General features: G+C 32.4%; 1 protein-coding gene across 2 annotated transcripts; it reads right to left on the reverse strand.

Annotated features, from left to right (window-relative positions):
• Positions 1-4636: 4636 nt before the first annotated feature.
• Positions 4637-11985, reverse strand: GAUT14 (galacturonosyltransferase 14). Of its 2 annotated transcripts, XM_086442557.1 has the most exons (7): positions 11426-11985; positions 10209-10264; positions 9942-10097; positions 7860-8450; positions 6278-6580; positions 5414-5447; positions 4637-5341 (listed from the first exon to the last, which is right to left on the reverse strand). In XM_086442557.1, the coding sequence occupies exons 1-7, from the start codon at positions 11634-11636 to the stop codon at positions 5163-5165; spliced, it is 1530 nt and encodes a 509-aa protein (XP_086298683.1). In that variant the 5' UTR covers positions 11637-11985; the 3' UTR covers positions 4637-5162. The 2 variants fall into 2 exon arrangements, with proteins under 2 accessions (XP_086298683.1, XP_086298682.1); XM_086442556.1 differs by having other exon boundaries at positions 4637-5447; positions 11426-11984.
• Positions 11986-15631: the final 3646 nt, after the last annotated feature.

Genomic DNA, 15631 nt, shown 5'->3' on the forward strand with positions numbered 1-15631 from the left:
TTTACAAATTAAATCATGTGGATCGAATTGAGTTACAAGTTTAAAATTTTTATATTTTTAAATTTTGATATAAAAATTTGCAAGTGTACACTAATAATTATCTTTCAATTGCTAGTATTTATCTTCATTTCATGCATAAATAACATGATTTATACAGGCTAAGTTTATGACTATTTCATCTGTCATGATGTTTTTATGAGATTCTCATTTGTAGTTGATTTACAACAACATTTATATAATGTAGATTGTACACTTTATTTCATAATAGAGTTAGATGAGTTTTCGAATAAAATTGATATTAATTGAGATATTGGAGTAAACCGAAACATCTAAAAATACAATCGTTCAAATTCAAATTCCTATATAAAAGAGTGCATATTTCAAAGAGGATACTCGTATTGCATCTCAACTCTTTCTCATACAATCAATTGACATCTAAAATTTTGGAAAAAGAGTCTTTGTAAGGGAGGATGTCTGTTGGGAGTCTCTTATCTTAGATTGTAACTCTTTTTTCTCTTTTCTACATGTTCTAGTCAAGGGGATCTGCCTCAACCTCATTTACTCTCAGAAAAAAAAAAAAATTGGAGTTTATGTTAATTTTTTGGGAGTGCTGTTTCTAATAATTAATAGTGTTAGTTTCAGTCTAAATCACAAATTCATTCTAAATCCTTCAAACCACTACTCGATCGTATTGTCGTCCACATAACCATAGATGATTTTTCCGAGATACGAGTAAAAATCATCTACATGCATGCCACCCAACACCATGTTATTTGTATCACTCCGGCACTAGTGAATTATAAAATTAATTTTTATATATTAAAAAAAAACACACGTTTTTCTACTGATTTTCAAAAAATTATTTTAAAAATTAATTTTTGAACAGGCATTATCAGGGATTTATCCTATATTATATGAGTTATTGCATGTATGTACCAAGAAGATTTGGGTGAGATATGGTGCTTTAAATGGCCAGCTGCTCATCACTTCTAGTTGGCTTAGGAGATAAAATAAAAATAATCAACTTGAAATTGGCTTAGTACTCGATCATTAAAAAAAAAAAAAAGTAATCAACTTGAAATTAAACTGTGTTGGGGTTGATTTGTATGCAATTCAGTATGTTTCAAGTTGCCTTGGCCAAGTTTCTAAGTTGACTCAACAAGTTGCTTTAAATGAATCATCAATTTGAAATTAAATTATGTCGACTAAGTTGAGTTGCAAGTTTTAAAATCTCGGTTCAAACCATAGAACTGGCTGAAATGCATGTGTTCAACTAACATAATTTAATATCAAGTTTAAAATTTTAACGTTTTTAAATTTTGATTTAAAAAATTGCAAGTGTACACCAATGATTATCGTTAAATTTCAAGTATTTATCTCCATTCCATGCATAAATAACATGATTTATACAGACTAAGTTTATGACTGTTTCATTTGACATGATGTTTTCACGAGAGTCCCATTTGTCGTTGATTTACAACAAGATTTATATAATGTTAGTTTAAATTCTAAGCTTTATTTCATAACTGAGCTAGATGAGTTTTTGAAATAAAATTGATATTAATTGAGATATTAGAGTAAACCAAAACATCTAAAATTTGTCCAGAAATGCAATAATTTATCATTGAATTTAATGAAAAATGAATTAACAAAAAATACAATCATTCAAATTTGTATATAAAGAGTATATATTTCGAAGAGAATATTCTGGATAATAATTTAGTTACTTGATCAATTTTTTGAAAAATTATAATCGAACATGATTTGGAGTTAGGTATTGAAATGGCTAAATCTTCGAAAATATATCATTTCTCTCTGTTCCCATTTTGGCCAGTTTATTGGAGTTTGACAAGTCTTTATTATTATATTAAAATCTTGTATCGACTTCTCCCATTTTTTACACTTCATCTACATTTTTTTTATTTCAAACATTCAAACATCAATAAGAAGATAGTTCAACCTACTGAGTGGGATATAATTTATTGTCATTTTTCATAAACATCCATTCTTCTAGCAACAACTGATATGGATTGAAATTGCAAATTTATAGAAATTGGTGCTCATAGGAGCCAAAATCAGTTGAATATAATAGGATTGGATTTTTGTGCAATTTGATATCAAAATCAAACTTATATAAATTCTTTCCAAAATAGAATTTCTTCTTTTATTTTTATATCTTCTATGCTTTTGATACAATTGTTAATTGGTTACCTGTCGAGTGATAAATACTTTCAGGTTAATTTGTTGATTGTGTCATTAGTATCGTAAGATATATAGAGTTATAGGTCTCACCAATCATGATAATCATGGGATAGATTAGTAAAAGCCAATAATCTCTAGAGAATTCTTTGAGATGGTAGAATAGTCTTAGACCTTAGATTTTGGGTCAATTGAAAAAGAATCAAATTAAATGGCATGTGAATAAGTGAAAGTTTTTTGACCTTTTTGATCATTTCCCTTGATAGTCTCTAACAAATTAGGCGTGCAAGGGTCAATTGACACAAATTCTAAAAGCTTCTCTAGGGAGGACAAAGTAGTAATAGACTTTAGAAGATAGTCAATTTACATTGAATGTCATGAGAGTCATGTGAATTTTGAAAAAGATTAGAAGGGTAGAAGTGGGAATTCACTCTAACGAATCTTAACAAACTTGAGTTGGATGGATAATTATCCTTGAGTAGGGACCAAGTAAGATTAAAAGTCTTTGTTAGAAGATTTAAAAAATTACGAAAAGACCAAAGTGGTGGAATTATTAGAGAGTTAAAAGAGTAAAAAATGAATGATTTTTTTTTAAGAAAAACTACTAAGAATGTGAACTAAGAGGTCATTTCCCTAGTAAAAATTCAAGTCACTTAGTTTTCAAACTGTCTAACTAACTTGGTTGAACCTAAGGTTCGGCCAAACTTAAATTAACTTTGGCTGAACCTTAAGTTCGCCAAACAAAATTTTAGTAAAAATTAAGTCTGGTCAAACTTTAGGTTAAACCAAGCAAAATTTAGTTAAAAATTAAGCTTGGTCAAACTGTAGGCTCGGCCATACCAAAAATTGCCTTCAGTGTGGGTGAGATTATTCAAGATTAAATATGGCCTAATCAAAAGTAAGGTTTGGCTAGACATAAAATTCTCTCTAAAAATGGCCTTCGAATCATGATGCTACTTGATTGATGGGCTTTAAAGCCTTCTGAAAAATACTTTGGGCCAGACTCAATCTAGTGATTTGCAATCACCATGTTTTACGGCATTTTGCCCTGCTACTGCATGATAGCAATTTTTGAAGTCTCCACAAAAAATTGTAAAATAAAGCTTAAATGAATTTTTAGGTGATTAGACATGCCCTTCAAAGTTTTAATGGATTTGTGCTTTATTTTCTCTTTTTCAACCAAAAACAAAAACACTAAAAAATAACTAAAAATCACACACTCTCTCTCTCTCAAATTTCAAAAATCTCAACGTTCATTGGTTTGAAGGTTGAAAGAGATAAAACCTACAAAGTTAAAAACTAGCAAGGAACTTGAAAGAGCTTAAAGAAGAAAATCAAGGTAGACAATGGGTTTGGGAGGAAAAAATCAACGGGCTTTGAATAGAGATAAGGCATTTAGGTCATTTTGCATTAGCAATCCATGGAAAGAGGTACTTGTTCGATCTTTAACTTTACTTTACTGTTGGGCCCGCATCGTAAATGTACAACCACTCACCCACACGTTCGGTAAAAGGTAAAACTTTACCATTGTCGTGTTTTCTGGTATTTTTCGCACATACCAAACAGGCATTTACGGTATATTTCATGGATTTACAATAAAAAATGAAAAATTATGTTGAGATTCTAAAGTTTTTGAAGATTAAGTCGTAACTTTTGATTAAAGTGTATTTCACAACTATAATATATGCATTTTGGGTATTTCAATAAGATTTATCTAATTTCGAAGTCGAATAAAAAAATGAAAAAACCTGGATCACATTTACAATGTCTTTTAAGTACACAATAATTTGAATTCAAAACTTTAAAAAATTGTTGAATTCGACAATAAAAAGTGGTGAACTCAACAACAGAAAGTGGTGAATTAAACACTATAAATATGATCCACAATTTTTCAACTTCAATACTGGATAAATCTTCTCGAAATACTCACAATGCATATATCATAATTGCAAAACGGACACTTGAATCAAAAGGTACAACATAATTTTCAAACATTATAGAATTTCAACTTCATTCTTTATTTTATTTTTAATAAACCATTAAAATTAATTGAAAACTACATCTAAATGTTCAAAATTAGGAGTATATCATTTTGCATTCGTCATGCATGAAAAAATTGTCGAAAACGATTGAAATTGCCGTTGAAAAACCTAAGTTCGTGAAGAAGATGAGAGAAAAACAAAAAGATAGTTTGGGTATTTCAAAAACATTATTAGGATAGATGAAGTTGAGGGACTAATCATAATTATCAAATGGATGCACAAATTGAGGCCAAAAAGAATTATCTGCACATTTCCAATATTCTCATGAATGTAAAAAAAATACCCTAAGAAATAAATACTACCCAATTCAATGGGATCTGAAACACACCACTGTCCATGACTAACTAACAATCAAACAACATGAAGACATAACAAAATAATGGGAGACCCAATCAAAAGTAAATCAAAATAGGCTAATATATATCGAAAGAATATATTGGGTGGCTTTGTAAAAGAACCAGTCTAACCTCCTTCCTTTCTCTCATCTATAGACATTCTGAATCTGTGATTCTGATTGTGTTAGACACCGATTCACCCTTATTTTTGCATCATTGCCTGACACGCAATGCTCTCAACATCAAGAAATGGGGAAATATCGAACGTCCCTAAGGGAAAACAAAAGGGAACACAGCCCTTCTTCGACCAAAAATAAAAGCACGGATTGCTATGTTACAGAATGAAAGATGAAAGAATGCCTCCCATGCTTTCAAGAAATGCAGGAACTCCTCTACCAAGTGGGAGGGCCCGCAGAGTATCGAGATCCGACAGCATTACCTGCATTGCCCAAAATTTCAATTTTTTTTCTCTTTAATGAATCTTGCGAAACTCGTGTAGCAAAACTAATGGTACCCATATCTTAATTATAGCTTCATTTATCTCATCTCCATTTCTTCCTCTTTTTGTGTTCTTGGTTGATCAAAACTACGACTCCAAGATGTGGCAGTTTCTTATGAAATCATTGGAGTAATTAACGTACTTGGTCCAAAATGGACGGAGATGCTCAAAGCCAATCTCTAACCATGGTTTAGACTGACCATTGTAGTGGATTACCGCAGACTTCTTCACACTCTCGACATTGGTTTTATTCTGGTAGCCCAAACCTAGCAAATGCCACGAAGGGTCAATCGGATGAACATGGCCTTTGAATGCAATTAAAGCTGGTGGTAACGTACCGAGCTTCCACATTGTCATGTTCGATTTTAGATTCTGCACCAAGAAGAAGATCCCATTATATACGAGTATCGAAAAGAAACAAAGTAATAGCATCTACACATCTATTTGTTTAATAATTGAATGGCCCCAAAACTAACAAGCCTTAGAAGGGAGGAAAGAACTACTGTACAAAAACTAGTGATCGATTCAGAATTAAGCCAAGTGGCCACAGTTGGCTAGGGCATAAAATGGATTGGATTATATCCAAAATCCAAGTGATCCGAATCCGAATTTAGCAGGTTTCACTCCTTGGAGTAGAATCGAGTAAAAATATGGGTTGATATGTCCCTTGACCCTAGTCGGATCCGGGTTGGATATGGATTCATCCTTGTATCCATCTAGATCCAAATGATAAATTGCTTTGAAATTATATCTTTATGTTTTTTAATATATTTTTTCTACTACTTTAATATAACATGAATTCTTACAAAATAAAATAATTAAAATGGTAAAATAGAATAGTATAGCAATTAGAAAGGAAATATAGCCAAAAACAAAAAATGTTGAAAGGTCCAAAATTATCTGACCCGACCGACCTAAATCAAGTATTTCGACCATCCAGCTTTAGTGAAAGCAAAATGGTCCTGATATGGTTTTAGCTAATAGGATCCAGTCGAATTCGGATACGAATCCAGATATGAATATGGATATGCTCAAATCCAGCCCGAACCCAACCCATTTTAGCCCTACAGTTGGCTGAGTTGTGAGGTCCGAACCCAAATTACCAAGCATTGGTTTTGACTTACAACATTGTTGGTTACCCAATCACACTCAGATGGGTCCCATCGTAAGTCATAATAGATGGGGAAATGATGTGAGTTTACCTCTTTAAGCCAGGAATGGTATATATCTCTTATATTTGTCTTCCTCCACGCACGCAGATCAAAGATGTTCATTCCATAAGCCCATGCACATTCATCAGCGTTCAAATTCTTTGCTATGAGGGGATGAGAAAAATTGAAGTAATTCTTGAATCGCTTGGACATAACCCACTGGTCTTCACCTCTACAGGTTTCTACAGCCCCATTAACCTTGCCCCCAAGATCGATATCCCACAAGGGTGATAGGTCACGCTGAATTACAACATCATCATCTAAAAAGACCACCCTGTCAAGGTTTGGGAAGAGCTGTTCGTATACATCACCAAGTGATCAGTTAGTATGCCCCCACAAAAGCACCCATACAAAGATAATACAAGGAAAAAAACAAATAAAAAGATGATTATCGAAGTAGAGCTTAAAGTTATACAATTTATATATACAAGTATTTGGGCCAAATTCCATTTCACTAATGCCATGTATGACACCCTCGGCAAGGGAAAATTTTGGTAAAATTGTGAAAAATCAGAAAAAAAGAAATCGGGGTAGTCTTAAGTCTGTATAATTGTTCATACTAGGTATTGTTATCATATTATATCACCAAATCTCATAGTACACCACAATAATAAATCACCAAATCTCTGTATAGAGATCATCCGTGCATCCAAAACAAGTAACCACAAGTCCACAGCACGTTCAAGGTTTATATTATTCAAAATATAAAAATATTCAATGTCATCCTCATTTGCATCTTTATTATATAATGCTTTATCAATAAAATGGTTACCATCATCTTCATCAAGCTCATCTTCCTCTCCTACTAGTGCTTCAATGTCATCTTTTGTTTTAATCTGATTTAATTGCAAAGTTTGCGATTTAAACATGAAGTTCATGATTTAATCACGAAGTACATAAAAATCATGATTTATTGAAAAAGTGGTGATTAAACAGGTGAAGGGAAAATTCATGATTTAATCGAGACATTTTCAATAAGTAGGAGAATTTGGTGACTACTTCAACAACTACCCATTTTATAATTTTCTTCTACCAGTCATTCCTCACTTCTTTTCCTGATCTATCCTTTCGTTTTTGTTCTAGCATTTTTTATAAATCCAACTGAATCACCAAGTTCCCTGTAAGGTCGGCTGAATTAAACTCAAATCTGAGACACATTCCCAAAGAAACTCCAAGATCTTTATCATCAAATACGAGACACAAATTCTAGTTCAAGCTAGAATTTGTCTTAAATCTCCATATCTTTACTATTATAATAAGAGACGGCAGAGTAGAAGTGGTTCAACACCAAAATTTGGATCTCACAAATGCCCCCACCTTTACATTTCAAATTAATATAATCAAGATCATTTTGGTCAAAAACAAAGAAAATTGTAATACCACTGCCCTATTATCCCATTGGATAGTTTTCAAAACAACAAAAATATCCTTTTTATTATGTAATCTTAAAAAAAACCTTCAATTAATATTTAAAATTAAAAATAAGCCCTTCCGATACATGTGTGTTTACACATGCCACCTTCTAGTTACTATATAAGAGAAGAAGAAAAATATTCAAGTTGCATCCAAATACCTCTGGGAGATATATCCGGAGGTGATTGAGTATTGAAATGTATTTCGGACTTCTTGCCTGCAATTTCGAAGCAAAGGTTCGTGGAGTAGTCTCACTGAGATTGGCTTTGGCAATGTGGTTTCCATGATAGTAGTCTCTGATCCCGTGATAGTTCTCCACAGCTTCAAGTACGGGTACATTTTCTCTTGTTAACCAATCGAATTGGTGAACGCCTTTCACCTCGATAATGGCTGGGGAGAGAGAGTTCAGTGCAAACCATGAGTGCATGCCCGCGTAAGTCTTCTTGTCGGTGATGACATGGAAGATTATCTTTTCAGGCCTTACAGCCGATTGGACAGTGGAAGTGACAACTACAGAAGCTGCAAGGATGTTATCGGTTGCCACAATGAAGTGATAGTAAGAGTTGTCAGAGAGCAAGGGAAGTAACTCTGGAGATGGTAACTCTCTGCGTGCATGAGCATTGGAGGAGTACTCGTCTGTTAAACGTAAAGAGAGGCAATGGATGCCTTTTGGGATGGCACTTGCAGCAAAATGTTTGTTCATCAGCTCGGCAAATTTGGATTCCCTGACATCCCTGTCAAATTTCTCCATCTGCATAGATGAATTTTTCGGTTGAGAAATATGTGTTTATACACAAAAATAAATAAATATAAGGTATTTTGCATAGACATTCTAATATCAAATTAAAAGGAAAATTTTATAAGATGACAGTAAGATGGACTTTGTTTTATGAAGCTGAAGATTGGGCAGTCAAGAAACGTAATGGTAATAGAATGAGCATAGCAGACATGAGAGTGTTTAAATGGGTGAGTAGAAAGACTAGAGAAGAAAATTAGAAATGAAAGCAGTCGAGAAAATGTAGTAGTAGCTCCAACAGGCAATAAACTAAGAGAAAGTCGATTAAGAGGGTTTGGGCATGTTCAACGAAGGCCGGTTACATACCCAGTTAGAAGGAATATGCAAGTTGAAGATGCTAAATGAGTAAGAGTAGACCCAAAAGAAAGTGAATTGAGATAGTAAAAGTTGATATGAACACACAATCAACAACAGAAAACATGACTCTGAACATAATAGGATGGAAGAACGAGATTCATTTAGCCGACCCCGAATCTTTAGGATAAGGATTTGATGAGATAATGATATACGCATAGTGATCTTGGTGTTTTTAGTTAGCCAAAGCAGATTGTTCATCAAGGCCACCATCTTGCCTCTTTAGTTCTCGTCAAGGTGTTGTATCAAGCATCCTGTTGTACTTTATACACTGGAACCCCAAAGCCCTTCATCTAAGTAGAATAGTTAATTGAAAACCAACCTATTATTATTTTATTTTTTCTCTCACAACTCCCCTCTTTTCCTCTCTCCTTTCATTTATTGGTAGGATTACACCAACTTATATTTTATTTATGATATTTCCTTCTACGCTTCTCTTCATTTGCCCTGTTGTCTCATTGGGCTTCTATTATGAATGATTGTGAAAGCCTACCCTGGTCAACTTTCGCATTTCCATCTGGTTCTTGTAAATGGGGTTTCTCCCCTTTTCAAAATAAAAAATTATTTATTCAAAAGAATATTCTACTTATTATTTTTTGAGAGCATGTGTTACATTGCACAGAGAATTAGGCTCTACAACGAGACATGAGAAGTACATATTAAAAAATACCATGTTAATGTGTCAATGCTTGTGCTTGAAAACCATTATTAGCATAAATTGAGCATTTTAATCAATTTTTGGATGAGTGGAATCTCAAGATGGATTTTCTTAGGACTTTCTCAAATTTATAATAGATAAAGGGAGAGCAGAAGGTGGATTTGGGATATAATCCGAGGTAATCTAAGTCAAGTTCGGATTAAAACTTTTCTGATATGTTTCTTCTCAATGAAGTTACATGAGGTCTTTAACAACCCATTTATCTCATTCTGTTTCCACTTTTGGGGAAAATCTGCAATCAATGAAGGAAATTTTGATAGCTATATCAACATTAGTTTTTCTTTCTTTCTTTTAGTTTCAGGTATGACTGAGTTTAAATAAGGCCTTAGCTTTCAACAATCAAAAAGGGTTATATCTGGAAATTAACAACATACCATTGCCTTTAACTTGATGGCAAATGTCTTGCCATCATATTGGTCGTTCTTCATCTCCAAAACAAGTTGACTGAACGACTCTGGAAGCTTCAGGTCGTCTGGGATTTCTTCAGAATTCACTTGGTCGAGCATCTTGTATAAATCTCTAACAAGCCTCTGTACAATCAGACCAAAGAATACGACTTAAGATAAATGACACATACAACTCTTCCACCAAGACGAGACAATCTCTTTATCAAAATATATAATAAAAGATTGGATATTTACCACTGAGTCATCAGTCCTACCAAGAAACCTCGGTCCCAATCGCCTTCCCAAACAATCTAAAGCACATAATGGAAAGGTTGAATGAAAATTATTTAATGATTCCACCATAAAATAACAGCATCATAAACAGTGTTATTAATAATAATAAAAATGTGTAAATTCCACAAAGAAAAAAATAACCCATCAAAAGAAAATAAAATTTGAAAAAACAAAATGCCACAAAAGGCCCAACTATCCAGAAATTGGACACAAAAAATTTCAAGATGTAAAAGTTCAGCCAAGTCATCTCATTTTTTAGGGCACTGATACGGTTTCAACTTTCAAGTGTACCAATTATGAGTTTGAGTAATAGTAAGTAAACACCATGCAAACGTGGGACTGACTTGATAATTTATTAGGTTCCAACATGAAGAAATTGAATCTTAAGTCTTTGTCAAATTCCACATGACAATAAATGAATCATGCCCCAACTACAAACCCAATTTTGGGAAACTTTTATGGGGTTGGGGTGGGCAACATCAGGGACTAGTCCCATCCCAAAAAGGTTGGACACCCTGCAATACCAATAAAAAGAACCTACAACCCCAACATTTCTAATCCAATTCCAGATTTAATTGATCAAATTCATTAAAAGAAGATATTGAACAAACTCAATAACTAGAGCAATAAGCGAACTCATTATGCATTAAAAAAATAATTCAAATAAATCCATTCAATTAATCCACACTAATGTCAAAGAAAAACAAATTATGCCAAATAGTTTGAAACCAATAATATGAAGATATAACATAACTAATAACCAGAACAAGAAAAATATCAGAAAAAAATGCGAAAGTTCAAGCAAGTCAAACTTAGATGCATTCAACATAAACACATAAAATCCAACAATTAATCAGAATTCAAAGACGAAACATAAACAAAAAATCCCAATGAGATTCAAATGCAATCAAACAAAGATAGATCCATTCCTCTTCTAGATCTCTAAACAGTACAATAGTTAAATACCTTGAATTCAATTCCAAACCAATAAAATCAAATTGACCCAACCCATATCACTAGTTCAAAACCCACCAATTCAAATCCAAATCCAAATTCAAAACAAAACCAACAAAAATGCCCTCTTTTTTTTTATCAAAAATACGATCTGAATGAATTAATGAAAAGGGTCTTTAAAAAACAGGAAATTAAGAGATGGGTAGGTTCGAATTATAGCGTACTTAGCGAAGAACACTTGTTGACGCCTTCGAGGGTGACGACAGCAGTGAGGATGAAGACAAAGGGCAAAAAAAATGCGAGAATGAGAATAGTGTGGAAAAGGGTTCGATTAGAGATGTGTCGAGCTGCGATTTTGATCTTCATCAAGTCGAGAAACCCATTGTTGCTCGAGATCGTGATACTTCTCATGCTAGGAGAGAAATGAAGCTGCATCGTTGTTGTCTCATTTAGAAACCCAACTCAGAAATCCATCTATGAAGCCTAACAACAACAACACCAACATCATCATCAGATGCTGCACCAGGAGACGAAGAAGAATGAGAACAAATCGAAGACAGAGATTGACGAAGATAAGAAGAAGATGTGTTTCTCTTCTGGGTTTTTCTCGAAGGATGTTTCTTCGAATCCAGCATTGGAGTTGGAAAGATTCAAGATGTATTTTTTTGATTGTTTCAGCTGTTGCAGAGGTGAAAATTCGACACAAATCTAACTGTTGTTTCCCATTGAAAGAGATTTGTTTCGGGCAGAAACAACTTTTTTTTTTTAATTTTCGGTCGGTCGATGATCTATCAGATCTTATTTTATTTTTGTGACTTTTAGAGATGCTATTAGCACCCCAACTTTTACTTATTATATCCCAATTATAAAAAATAAAAGAAAATAAGTGACACTCCAATTTTTTAAATTATTATCATACCCCCAATTAAAGATTAAAACACACTCTTCAAACATTACAAAGGTTTGGCTCAAATTATTATCTCAATTTTGTATAACATGATAACACTCGTTCAAACAATCAATATCAATAAAATTAATAACAAGAAAATGTTTATCTGCTTCCCAAATTTTATTTATTCTCAATTATTTACTTATTTTATTTATTTTTAATTAAGATATAATAAATAAAAGTTGGGGTGTCAATAGAAGCACTCTAAATAATTGAGAACAAGTAAAAATTGCAATCATGATTTTAAAACTCGTCCAAGAACTATCATCCGAGTTAACTTGATATCGGAATTGAATGAGATCAACTCACAAAGTCATTTTTTTTATTGAGATTTAAAACTCGCATTCAATTTTTTGATTTTTTGAACGAGACGTTTCAAAGATATTGAAAAACTCGTCCGAGACAACTTAGTATTAAGCCTGGACAAGATGAGACGCGAAACCAAGTTTTAAAACCATGATTGCAATGTTGATACTCTTTCTTTCTTTATTTTTTCTTTTTTTAGTGTCGTTAAATTTTTATTTTTTAGATTTAATCTTTTAAATGAGTCTAATCATAATTATAAACAATAACTGAAATTATTTGAAAGAGTCTTGTAATGTTTGGTAATGCTGAGATGTAATGTTTGAAGAATCTGTTTTAATTTTTAATTGGGTTGTAACATGTAATTTAAGAAATTGAGATGTACTAAATTACAGTTTGGGTTGGTTCCCAAATACCAATCCTCTTTTTTATTCAATTTTTAAAGCGAAAGAAATAGAAGGAAATGGTTTTCTGAAGCTACAGTCCAGAATTCTTCTCAGTAGACGTAGATTTTTTTTACACGTGGCAGTTTAGATGACGCTATAATCATCCTTATATATGCCACCTCAGCATCTTGTTGAGTTCTAGCCTATCAGAGTTTTGCCATTACGTAAAAACAAAAATAAAGTCAAATTTTGAAAATAAAAATAAATATTATTAAAAAAAAAAAAAAAAAAACATTAAAAATGAGACTGGGAAGGGTTTGATGCGGTCAATGCATCGGTTTGAATTGAACAAGTAAGCGAAATACGAACCCAACTCTTAGAATATTCGACAAGGACACTACTTTTGGGAATTTAATATCAACACCCCTATATGCCACGTGGCATATTCATTTATGGTCATAAATGTTGGCCCTGGATCAGGTCAATGTGGGATCTATGTGTATTTAAAAAGAGAGAAAATCTATATAGTAAAAGAGTTTGGTTAACGTGTGGCCGACGGCACATACGTTAAGATGCATTTAATAAGTCTTGGAAATAAATATTTGAGAGTATTTTTGATGGGAAATGTTCAGCACCCTTAGTTTTACCACACACTTTAACAAACGTTTTTTGTCCTACATGGGTTAGAAGTTTTGGAATGGGCTGATTTTTGGTGTGGATGATCTCTATGATTAGAAGATCATCCTCACCAAAAATCAGCTCATTCCGAAATGTTTAGCCCCATGTTTACACGTTTAAAAATCGTGGACCGTCCATTTTTTGTAAACCATTTTTGATGGGGTTAGAAGTTTTGGAATGAGCTGATTTTTGGTGAGGATGATCTCCTCACCATAGAGATCATCCTCACCAAAAATCAGCCCATTCCAAAACTTCTAACCCATGTAAAACAAAACATGTTTGTTAAAGTGTGTGGTAAAACTTAGGGTGCTGAACGGACCCATTTTTGATAGAGATGTTGGTTTGAAAATTTTTTTTTTTTGCAGGAAAGTAAAATTTGGAGGTGTATTTAATGCACCTTAATGTGGGCCCTAAGAGCACATGAAAAGAAGACAGGGACCCCACTCTCTTTATCTAAGGAGTTGGGAGTTAATCTTCTAATAATCTCGAGGATAATTTTAATTTTGTAGTTTATCCACTTCTTTTCATTTTCAAGACTGTCTTTTCAATTTCATTCACTTTCATCTTCTTCTTTTTTTTATAATGTCCTTTAATTTTCTTTTATTTTTTATTTTTTATTTTAATAATATCCTTCCAACTTTATTATCTTATATTTTCTTTCCTCTTCACCCGGAAAAGAGGATGTTTATGCCTTAGGCACAACTAAACTCTATTTACTTTATAAATATGTGGGAAATTCTTTTCTCAACTAATATCTAATTTTTGGACAATATTTTGATGGTCCATTTGTTCAACTTTTTATAACGAAACGGTCCATGAACCACATCTTCTCTTATAATATTTTTGGAGGATCCAAACTATCATTTTTCTCATCTTCTTCACATACTTAGGTTTTTTTTAATGGTGATTGCGATTGTTTTCAATGATTTTTTTATGTTAAATGACGAATGGTATGATTCTAATGTGAATATTTATGTATTTTTTGATATATTTCGACGATTTGTAACAAAAAATGACCAACAAAATTAGGATTCTAAAATATTTGAAAATTTGGTTGTAATGTTTGATTTAGAATGTTCTTTTCGCAACTATAATATAAGCATTTTAGGTATTTTAAAAAGATCTATCTAGCGTCAAATACTTTTTATTGCTAGTTTAACATTTTTATTTTCAATATCAACAATCTTAGTATTGAGTTAAACACTTTTTCTTATTGATATCAAACGTTCAATGTTGAGTTCAACATTCTTTTTGTTGGGATCAACAATTTTAGTGTCGAGATCAACATTTTTATTATCGAGTTCAACATTTTTATTGTCCAGATCAATGTTTTTATTGTCAAAATCAATATTTTTTTTAACGAGTTCAACAATTTTTTATTATTGTCGAGATCAAAATATGATTTAGATTTCTTCATTTTTTTTTCAACTTTGATATTGGATAGATCTTCTCAAAATATTCAAAATGCATATATTATAGTTGTAAAATGGACATTCGAATCAAATGTTACAAAGAAATCTTCAAAAAAATTAGAATCCCAATCTTGTTCTTCCTTTTTTTTTGTTAGAATTTATCAAGATAGATCAAAATTAAGAGCATGTCATTCTCCATTTATCATTCACTGTAAAAAAAAAAATTTGTTGAAAATGATTACAATCGTCATTGAAAATTTCAAGTATGTGAAGAAGATGAGAAAATGTAGTTTGGGTACTCCTAAAAATAGTACAAGGGGAGATGGGGTTGAGGGACCATCTATTAAAAAAAGTTCACTAAGTGGATTATTAAGATATCCTTCCAAACGCTAGGGACTATTTAGAAAGAAACCCCTCCTACAAGGTCTACTAAATAATTTTCTCGTAGAGATTTACTGTGCAAACTTCACTATTGCATTTTTATTACAAAAACTCCTTTGGAGTTCTAACAACTCCAAGGGAACCTTACTCCATCAAGATTGTTACTCAACAAACCTTGAAGTGAACCCACGTCATTTTAAAAGATTATATATCAATATTACCATAAATCCTTTAAATCAAATACTTATGATATCCCTTCTCTTTTCTCAACATTGATTCACTCTTTCAAAATCATTATCAAGCCCACACAACTACATTAAC

This window comes from Akebia trifoliata, chromosome 5, assembly GCF_017979445.1.
Source record: "Akebia trifoliata isolate Shusen 1 chromosome 5, ASM1797944v1, whole genome shotgun sequence".
NCBI classification, from domain to species: Eukaryota; Viridiplantae; Streptophyta; class Magnoliopsida; order Ranunculales; family Lardizabalaceae; genus Akebia; species Akebia trifoliata.